Source organism: Tachysurus fulvidraco, chromosome 5 (assembly GCF_022655615.1).
Source record: "Tachysurus fulvidraco isolate hzauxx_2018 chromosome 5, HZAU_PFXX_2.0, whole genome shotgun sequence".
Taxonomy (NCBI): domain Eukaryota; kingdom Metazoa; phylum Chordata; class Actinopteri; order Siluriformes; family Bagridae; genus Tachysurus; species Tachysurus fulvidraco.
This window is the reverse complement of record NC_062522.1, coordinates 29,554,586-29,565,770: the sequence shown is the minus strand read 5'-3', so window position 1 is coordinate 29,565,770 and position 11,185 is coordinate 29,554,586. Positions and strand designations below refer to the sequence as shown.

At 41.6% G+C, this 11,185-nt stretch overlaps 1 protein-coding gene across 4 annotated transcripts in view; it reads left to right on the top strand.

Moving 5' to 3' along the window:
- Positions 1–579: 579 nt before the first annotated feature.
- The window catches only part of tab1 (TGF-beta activated kinase 1/MAP3K7 binding protein 1), a 30,549-nt gene continuing 19,943 nt past the window's right edge, over positions 580–11,185 (top strand). Inside the window, exons 1-4 of one of the 4 annotated variants that reach the window (XM_027133682.2) lie at positions 596–870; positions 8,301–8,538; positions 9,530–9,675; positions 9,924–10,561. In XM_027133682.2, coding sequence (XP_026989483.1) covers positions 772–870; positions 8,301–8,538; positions 9,530–9,675; positions 9,924–10,025 — 585 coding nt within the window. In that variant the 5' untranslated portion in view covers positions 596–771 and the 3' untranslated portion in view covers positions 10,026–10,561. Of the gene's footprint in view, positions 871–8,300; positions 8,539–9,529; positions 9,676–9,923; positions 10,562–11,185 lie in introns of those variants that run through there. The other 3 variants (XM_027133681.2, XM_047813576.1, XM_047813575.1) reach the window with 3 other exon arrangements.

Below are 11,185 nucleotides of genomic sequence, written 5' to 3'. Positions count from 1 at the left end.
TTAAAATAATAAAAAAAATAGTTTACTTTTCATTATTTTGCTGTGTGAACTTTTTATAGAGCAGATTATATAGGTATATATAATTATATAATATATATATAATTAAGAGAAATTAAGGTACACACACACACACACACACACACACACACACTACTGTATATATAATTGGCAACAGGTGTGTGTGTGTGTGTGTGTGTGTGTGTGTGTGTGTGTGTGTGTGTGTGTGTGTGTGTGTGTGTGTGTGTATAATTTTATTGAATAACTTAATTTCTCTCTCTCTCTCTCTCTCTCTCTCTCTCTCTATATATATATATATATATATATATATATATATATATATATATATATATATATATATATATATATAATATATATATATATATATATGCGTGTATATAATAATAATATAATATAATATAATAATATATAATAATATATATAATAATAATAATATATATATATTAGTCTAATAGTAAATTAATTGCGGTAACTAAAGCAAGTTTAAACTAATAATAAAAAAAGACTTTACTTTTCATTATTTTTCTGTGTAAAGTATTTATAGAGAAGACAAATTACAAATTAAGTCCTTGAACATTTAGCTCACAGAGATTTAAACGTCTACGTGTTTATAGTACTGTATATATCAAGCACGCCAGGCAAGAATTGCGCGTTCACAATAATTGTCGCGCGCTGGAAGGCGCGCCTGCACGTTCACGCGAGTGCAATCATCGTTTTTTTCTTTTTTCTGAGTCCATCTCTGTCGCGGAGAAGATGGAGGGCGCAGCGTACGGAGCGGCCAGGGCCGGGGGAGCCTTCGACCTCCTCACGTTCCTCCAGCAGCCTCACACCATCCTCCGCACGGTTTCCTGGGTGAGTAAGAGAGCTTTATTTACAATTTACCCCGTTTGTTTGTGCGGTTTTTTTTTTAAAAACCAAAATAACGCAGATGTTCAGCTGAAGAAGTCGCGCGCTCTGGACGCGCGGTGTTTACGCATCGCATGCCTCACTAACCTGGTGTTTGCTTGCATTTAGGAGACCTATCAAGGTGACTTACTTAATAGGGTGCATGTGATTATAGGCTGCTTTAATCTAAGGATGGATGATGTTTTGATCAAACCGCGTGCAGAATGACAGCCATCATGAACGTCTTGGCCATGATGTGAGGATGCTCTTATATTAATTCAGGATGTAACACACTTGAACACACAAGTCATAAACCTATAAGACTTCAGCATGTCACTCTACAGCAGTCTAATTGTGTCTAAAGGGAGGAAAATCAACAGCTGGGGCAAAAGAAGATGCTCATGAGGTCATGTTTTTATTTAAGACTATAGAGACTACTGAAGTTTGGAAATTAATGTGTTGCTTTCTTTCTTCATAAATGATCCTTATTAACATGAAGCATTTCTCAGTTTTGGAGTACATGTCTTCTGCTGGCTGGATTTTAGCACTGATATTTTAGTGTTTAATAACTGTAATAACACTGATGTGCCTGATTCATTAGGTCCCATGTGAGAGCTAAACTCTATCATATTATCTGTCAAAAGGTCATAAATGAAACCAACATTGTCCCAAAAATATGATGTAGGGCAAAATGTGTGTGTGTGTGTGTGTGTGTGTGTGTGTGTGTGTGTGTATATATATATATATATATATATATATATATATATATATATATATATATATATATATATATATATATATATATATACGTTTGTATATATGTTTGTATATATGTTTGTGTATGTGTACGAGTGTGTATATGTGTGTGTATAGAGAATAACCTGGCCATGCTGTCTGGGAAGTATTGGTAACATACATTCCCTAGTCACTGTGTATCTGTGAGCTCATGAGCACGGAACAGTTCCACTACCCTGTGATGCAGCATGAGCAGCAGTTTGAAAAGATGCTGTCGACTGGCTTCACATGTCTCAGACGAAGCATGTCCTTGGATAGTCTTCACCTATTCCATACAGATAAACAGCAAATTATTATTTCAAATTTTTCGTAAGTGGTTGAATCCGTAATGCGTTCCTGCCAAACGGCATGATATATCCATGAGAATACCTATCTGTGTATCTGTCTGTTTATTTTCATCCAATGTGGAGGCATCCGTACGGTCCGACAACAGTAAACATTTTGTTGTTCTGTATAATTCATACACAGACTAAAAGCTCAGCACGTTCAGGTAAGGCACATTGAACGTGTGAATGAGTGTGTAATTGGCAACAGGTGTGTGTGTGTGTGTGTGTGTGTGTGTGTGTGTGTGTGTGTGTGTGTGTGTGTGTGTGTGTGTGTGTGTGTGTGTGTGTGTGTGAGAGAGAGAGAGAATCTAGAATCTATCCATTCAGGGGACAGCAGGGAGAGACCCTGGACAGGGTGCCAACCCATTACAGGGCAGAATCGCACACATACTCGTACACCAGAGAATTTTGTGATGCCAGTCAGTGTACAACATATGTTTTTGGATTGGGGAGGAAACTGGAGAAAACCCGTGAAAAACAGGGAAAATATCTTAACTCTACGCACACACAGGACGGATGAGGAATCGACCCCTAACCCCTAATTGTGGCGGTGAGATGACCCATCATCCTGTCCACCAAAATCTCAATCGAAATGATCTATCTGCTCAGCTCTAGCGTCTGGCTGGTTCCAGTTGTTCCAAACTTTCTGGACAATTCTCAGATCTCACCATCTGTCAGTGCACTCAGCCTTGGGAAACCAACTGTCCTCCTTGCCTTCTCACACCGCACTCTGAACCATGCTCCCTATTGCCTCGAGCACTGCACGGCTGGACCTACCATCTCACAGGGTCTGATGCAAGGAAGACACACATCAAAGCTCTTCTCTGTTCTGGCACCTAGGTGGTAGAACAAACGTCCTCAAGGCGGCCCAAACAGCTCAGTCACTGGCTGACTGAGACAAAGACAAAAGCCCTACCTCTTCACCATGCACTTGAATTACTGTAGCACTTTGTTATTTAGAAAAATAGTCCTTGTGTTTTCTTTTGTTTTCTCACTGTACTCCATTAGTATTAGTCTCACAGTATTAGAACTTGCCGGGTAATCTTTAAACGACAGGACGCACAAGGTAACATTAAGTCATTCGACGAAACCAGACATGCACTGCATCTGCAGGTTCTCGATGAGTGACGGAAGTGGGAGTCGGTAAACCGAACACGAGCCTCGCGGTATGTTGTTTTCGCTGCTTTCTGCGAGCCTCGCCACTCACGACGTACTGACAACAACATAACAAAAGTCATGTAGAAGCCCCGGGCTGTCATTCCTACACTCTTTCCCAGCACTCGCACCTCAGGAGTCCTTTACACAGAAACAGCACATTTTAGTACATAATTAAATCATATATATTTTTAGTAAAGACAGTAAAACACATAACGCTATTACAAGAAGGCGTTTAACACTTCCTACTACAGTATGTTCCCAGTGCGTTTAAGATGCCGTTCTAATTAAGACCGTGTGTTATTTTAGAGCCAGCTTATATATATATATATATATATCGCAGTGAAAACCAGGACACAAATCAGTCGGACACGTCCTCTAATAGACGCGCGCACACACACACACACACACACACACACAGTCTGTTTTTCCAGCCCCATCATTACAAGGCCTGTGTGTCACCATGGCAACATTGCGACACAGCCACATGCACAGGCACAATGCTGCTGATGCACACGCTATCCCATAATTCTCCTGCACCGCAATGGGATCATCACCCGGAGACAGACTTATCATGCAGGGGTGGAATGGACCGGAAAATCAGAAATGGTTGACGGGGAGAGAGGGAGAGAGAGAGAGAGAGAGAGAGAGAGAGAGAGAGAGAGAGAGAGAGAGAGAGAGAGAGAACTGCAAAGACACTCGCTTCCATACGTTTTTGTCTCAGTATTTCTACACATGCTAAATGTAGAGGTAATAAAAAAAACACGAGACACAATAAGTTCAGTGCACCTCGGCATTGATTATACTTCTTTCACGGATAATGGCTGCCACTCAAAGCTTACAGAGGTTTGCAGCCAACTAAATTAAAGCTGGTACAATACCTACATGGTGTCCGTGACCGCGTCGGGTTTTTGTTGAGCATAGTGGTGGAAGTTTAGGTGTAGTTTGCACCTTCTACATTATCGGACCTACATTTGAACGTGCGATTGAGACGCAGCCCATGACAACAATCATGATGACAGCAGAAAGGTTTAGTAATAGTCAGTCCATCCAGCGCGTTGAGTTTGGGGTCGTCCTGGAAGAGAGACAGTGCGAACAGCTTCACTGTGGAGCCAAAATATGTGGGCGCCATGAATAATCGCACCTCCTCCTTCTCTCCTCCCCCTTTCTCTACATCCCCGTTTCCCTCCTCCTCCTTCTCTCCATCCCCAATTCTCTACTCCCCCTTCTTTCCTCCCCCTTCAGTCACCCTACACTCCCCCCTTCTTTCCTCCCCATCTCTTCACCCTCCACCTCTCCTACCCTATCTCTCCTTCCCTTCTCACCGCCCCATCTCCTCCCCCAGTGTGTGAGTGTGTGTGTTTTGTGTGAGTGTGTGAGAGAGAGTGTGTTTGTGTGTGTATGTATACAAATCCCCCCTTCTTTCCTCCCCCTCTCTTTACCCCCCACCTTTCCTCCCTCTTCTCTCCTCCCCATCTCTCCCCCCTTCTCTCCTCCCCCTGTCTCCCCCTTCTCTCATCCCTCTTCTCTCCTCCCCCTACTCTCCTCCTTCATCTCTCCTCCCCCTTCTCTCCTCCCCCTTCTCTCCTCCCCCATCTCTCCTCCCCTTCTCACCTGCCCCTCTCTCCTCCCCCTTCCAATCGATCTGGCCAATTTTAGCTAGTCACAATTTAGCTAGCTGACTCAACAACAATCCGTTGGTCAGAAGTTCAGGAGGTCACATAAAAGTAAGCGGCTCCCCTTCAGGTTTCCGCTGTTGTGCTCTATTTATTCTCCTTCTCTTCCCACAGCATGGGTCAGATTGTCACAATGACCGAATGAAACAGATTGTCGAAAATGGATCAGATTGACTCTGCTCATCTTACAGCACCAGTAATTTTATACAGAGTTTTGACCATACAGTGTGGAAACATTAGATCTCAGAGATGCACACACAGACGTATGAGAGAGAGAGTGTGTGTGTGTGTGTGTGTGTGTGTGTGTGTGTGTGTGTGTGTGTGCGCGCGCATGGAGGACAGTGTGTGCTAACCTGATGGTGAATAGAGGAGGGGTCAGGACCAAAGAGAACTCAACATTAAGAGCAAGAATGTGAATACAGCAAAAATAAGTGTGTGATTTTTCATAAATTACAATCGATCTGTTTCTTCACACTAATGTTTCGTGTGAAACCTTATAAAATAATACAAAATAGAATATTTCTTTTCTGCTTCTCGATTTTTTTAGAAGCAGTTCAGTCATTATAAGTAAACAATTTTCACATTTATACAGTATGATTTTTTTTTTTCGGCCTTTAAGACTGGCCCAGTCTTTTGTGTCTACAGTATCGTATGGTGCAAGAGGTCAGAAGTGTAGTTACATAATGCAGCACCTTGTTGTGCAGAGTAAGCAGAACACAAGCCTAGACCTAAAGAAACTCATTCTTTACTGATGAATGCTCCTGGGCGCGCACACACAAACACACACACACACACACGTGCGCACACACACACACAAACACACACACACACACATGTGCGCACACACACACACAAACACACAAGCGCACAAACACACACACAAACACAAACACACACAAAAACACACAAACACACAAGCACACACATACACACACAAGCACACACACACACACACACACACACACACACAAAACACACACACAAACACACAAGCACACACACACACACACAAACACACAAAAACACACACACACACAAACACACAAGCACACACATACACACACATACACACACACACACATGTGAGCACACACACACACAAACACACACACACGTGCGCACAGACACACAAACACACACACACGTGCGCACAGACACACAAACACACACACACACAAACACAAACACACACACGCGCACACTCACACACAAACACAAACACACACAAAAACACACACACACATACACACACACACACACACAAACACACACATGCACACACACACACACACACACTTATTTATATATATATATATAACATATCTGAAGATTCTTACTTATTTTAATAGCTTGAAATGGACAAGAAAGAAAGAAAGAAAGAAAGAAAGAAAGAAAAGGTTTATCATCATTATTTAAGAATGAATGAATGAAAGAACAGAAAAAACAGAAAGCAGTGCTACTGAAGACTAATCCCAGACTAATCCCAGACTGATCCCAGACTAATCCCAGACTGATCTCAGACTGATCTCAGCATGGTGTTAAATATCTGTATGGTCGAGATAAAGGCTATTTTATTCAGCTCCAGTCTCGGAGTAGCTTTGGGTTTACATTAATATGGAGGAGGAAATAAAAGAGCATTAGCACCATCATGAGATTAGAGATTATTTCTGAATTGGTCTTTATTCAACCTGTTTATTAAATTCATCCATCCGTCTTAAATATCTATCTACACCCGGGAGCGCCCATCAGATCTGGTGAAACAAAATGTAGAGAAACAAAAAGAACACGTCTACAAGAGCGTGTGTTTCGTAAGGAACACTCTTGTGAACTAAAATGACTGAACAGGAGTTGATAAATGATGTGTATTAAGTTTATATGTCTATGCCGACCATAGACGGCAGGAGCGGCGACATCGACACGTCGACTTTGCCAGATTTTGGAATTCCAGATTCTTTAGGGTTTTTTTTTTTTGTAGTCAATGGGCTTAAAATCCAAATATCAAGTTGCATTAAAAGGCAACATCATAGTCGAAAGAGGGTCCATGTGTTTGTGTGGATGTGTTAAGGACAGAACAGGACTGCTAATCAGAGAAAGAGAGGAAAAGAGAAAGAGAGAGAAAGAGAGAGAGAGAGAGATAAAGACTGAGACAGAAAGGGATTGTACTTTGTCACTCCACAGTTATAGCTGTCCTTTTAAAGGTGGAGTTGCAGTCAACAGCTGTGCAAACCATGGCACCCACCAGAGGCACCCACCACTCACTCTCTGATCACTACTCATACACACACATGCACACACACACACACACACACACACACACACACACACACACACACACACACACACACACATCCTTGGCACTGTTGGCAAACAACTGCCTAGGGCACAATCCACACACCCACACGCATACGCTAAAACAGTAATCTTTCCCTCAGGCAAAACAAAACACTTCCCCCTGTAGGCAGTAAGTCCGGTGATTAACATCTAAAACTTTTACAGCTTCAGCACCGGGGGGAAAAAAAACAACAATGAGGTTTTTCTTTCCATTTAAACCAGAAGGTTAAAAGATTCCGGATCCTTCTTCCGCATTAACACTGGAGGATTCCTCACCGTCCAGATCTAATAACGTTCAAACGAGCCTCTTCAAACGAGTCTCGATGACCTCGCTTATTTAATTTAAGTGAAAAAAAGAGGAAGCGAGGGTTGCGGTCACGCTTTCCGCTCCATCAGTAACTCTTGTGTGCGTCCGTTTCTCACCCCATCTGTTCTTCTAAAATATGCACCACCTGCTTGAGAAAATGGAGAAATTCTCCCCGACACTATTGTAGTTTCACCTTCAGGGTTCTGAGTTGTATAAATAGTTAGTTCCCTCCTTGAGATAAAAGATCAAACTTTTCTTAATATTTAAAAAAAACAAAACATAAAATCCAAGCCAGCAAGAGTTCATATGTAAATAAATTTGATCTGCACTGTACGTGGCGCAGGGGGCACGGTGGCTTAGTGGTTAGCACTTTCGCCTCACACCTCCAGGGTTGGGGGTTCGATTCCCGCCTCCGCCTTGTGTGTGTGGAGTTTGCATGTTCTCCCCGTGCCTCGGGGGTTTCCTCCGGGTACTCCGGTTTCCTTCCCCGGTCCAAAGACATGCATGGTAGGTTGATTGGCATCTCTGGAAAATTGTCCGTAGTGTGTGAGTGTGTGAGTGAATGAGAGTGTGTGTGTGCCCTGTGATGGGTTGGCACTCCGTCCAGAGTGTATCCTGCCTCGATGCTCGAGAAGTTTGCATAAGCGGTAGAAAATGAATGAATGAATGAATGTACATGGCGCACATGTTGTCACATACCGTAGCAAAATAGTGGATAAGTTAGTATGTGATTGTTGTTGTCGTGATTTAATCTTAGTACTTATGGACCTCTCTCTCTCTCTCTCTCTCTCTCTTTCTGTCTCTCAGATTTTCTCGTTAGTAATATTCAGCTGCATTGCTAACGAGGGCTACGTGAACAGGCCGGACGAAGTGGTGGAGTACTGTGTCTTTAATCGGAACCAGAACGCCTGTAACTACGCAGTAGGAATGGGAACGCTGGCCTTCATTTGCTGCATGGCCTTCTTGGCACTGGATGTTTACTTCCCACAGATCAGCAGCGTAAAGGATCGCAAGAAGGCCGTGCTCGCAGACATCGGGGTGTCAGGTGAGAGAAGCTACTGGAAGTTCATCCCCAAACGCGAAGCCGAAGCTACAGCATTACGGCATAATCCGAAACGAAAGGACCTCAAAGTTACTGGTAGTTGTATACGTCGTTTAAATAATAATGATAAAAAAGAATAAGAAAGTGACTTAAGTATAAGGTATAGTTTTGGTGACTGTTTCACTCTTTCGTAGAAGAAACAGACGGTGATGTATAGCGTTCATTACTGCACGTTTGTGGGCTTTGTCCTGAATTTGTGCCCCTGTTAGTGGAGGATTAAGCTGCGCTGAAAGCAACGGCGTGAAATATTGTGGTGGCATGCAGTAAACAGCAAAGGACAATGGTTCTTTACGAGCCTTTTGTGAGCCGTTACAAATGCGCACACGCGCTCGCACGCTCAATATGGCAGTTTGAGCTTAATTTTATCCATCACAGACACACAAATTCTAGCACAGTTAAGGGTCAGTATGAAATATACACAGTGTCCACTGTGTACATCCAAATATAGCTACACAATGTCCACTGTGTACATCCAAATATAGCTACACAATGTCCAATGTGTACACCCAAATATAGCTACACAATGTCCACTGTGTACATCCAATTATAACTACACAATGTCCAATGTGTACAGCCAAATATAGCTACACAATGTCCAATGTGTACACCCAAATATGTCCACTGTGTCCAAATATGTACACAATGTCCACTGTGTACATCCAATTATAACTACACAATGTCCACTGTGTACATCCAAACATCGCTACACAATGTCCACTGTGTACATCCAAACATCGCTACACAATGTCCACTGTGTACATTTAAATATAGCTATAAAATGTCCACTGTGTACAACACATACAGTAAGGCTACATAATACTTGCCCTATACAACTTTATACATCTACACAACATCCACTAGCTACACCAATCTATAGCTACACAATGTCCAATTTCTGTGTGTAAATTCTGCCTCTCTCTTTCACTCACTCCAGCGTTTTGGTCGTTCGTCTGGTTTGTTGGTTTCTGCTTCATGGCCAACCAGTGGCAGGTGGCAAAACTCGAGGACAATCCACTGAAGGAGGGCGCAGACGCCGCTCGTGCCGCCATCACCTTCTCCTTCTTCTCCATCTTCACCTGGGTCTGTACCTTTACTTTACTTTACTTTAAAAAGCTGGGCAAATATAAACACTCCTTAGCATTGCAGACAATAAGGTATGAGTTTCCTGGGACTGCTGTGGAGCTGTGGTCATTGTGTTAAGTACTAGCCCTTGTTCCTTTGCTCATGTTTTCTCCATCACTGTGTGCATGTGTGTGCGTGTGTGTGTGTGTGTGTGTGTGTGTGTGTGTGTGTGTGTGTGTGTGTGTGTGTGTGTGTGTGTGTTTCAGGTAGCACTTACATGGTTATCATTGGAAAAGCTACACTCAGTGAATTTTGAAGAGGAATACCTCAAATTGTTTCCTTCCCAGCCTAATCAATCTTATCTCTAACATGCTAACACACTTGCACAGGCTTTTACACACACACACACACACACACACAAAACAAACACACACACACACACACACACACACACACACACACACACACACACACACACACACACACACACACACACACATGTGAACTATTTGATAAATCAGAATTTTTGGAATAAACATTTCCACAGCGCTGTGCATTTTACGGTTGTTTATTCACTATTGTTTGCTAGTTTATTAGCTTATCTGTTGATGGGTTGATTATTAATTCATTTAATTGGATTAAAGATGAAATGAGAACTTTTGCTAAGCCATAAATGAATTCCGTCTTAGCTAGGAGACTATTTGTATTCTGCTATTCATTTTTGAGCAAATAAATAGAATAAAAGTAATTATATGTGAAGAACACTGTAGCCTGTGTGTTCCGGCCCCCTAGTGGTAGGTGTAAAAATAGCGTTTCCATCAAAGTTTATATAGTCAGATGACACATTTATAACCTAGGGATTATTTGGTACTTGTCTTTCCTTTCATTTATGAGTCGTGTGGTGTGCAGTACTTTAATTTGGGCTTTGCGTTCAAGTCCTCCTGGGAATTTGGTATTTACAATTTGAGAAGTCATAATTACGACTTGAAGCAACATGGAGGTTTACTTTCACATAATTAAGTTAATAAATACAGCAAAGTGAACGTAGAAAATGAAGAACAAAGAATTCGCATCAGGTGTCTTTTGCTTAATTGTGCGATGATGTAGTATTATGTACAGACAGTTAGCTAGTTTAATTGTAGATAATAATAATAAAAAAACTAATAATAAGCAACATCTAACAATAGCAACATCTTGATATCTGCATCCATCTTTTCTAGCTGACACACCCACAAACCTAGCAGTGTTCCCATTATATAAAATTGTAACACATGCCGGTTGTCACTCTATTTAATCTCCTCGTCTGTGAATTTAAACAAGCTCTTGTGGGATACAAATGTTTTTCTGAACCAACTGCATTTTTATGAATGCATAATTTATTTATTCTTTTTTTAGAAATGAATTTGTATTCCAGTTTGATAAATGAGGCTCGATGAAAGCAATATAGCCAGGTTTTACAATTTTTTTTTTTTTATCATTTGAGGTTGAAGTGAATTCCTCTTAAAATACAGCATGTATCTGCAATATA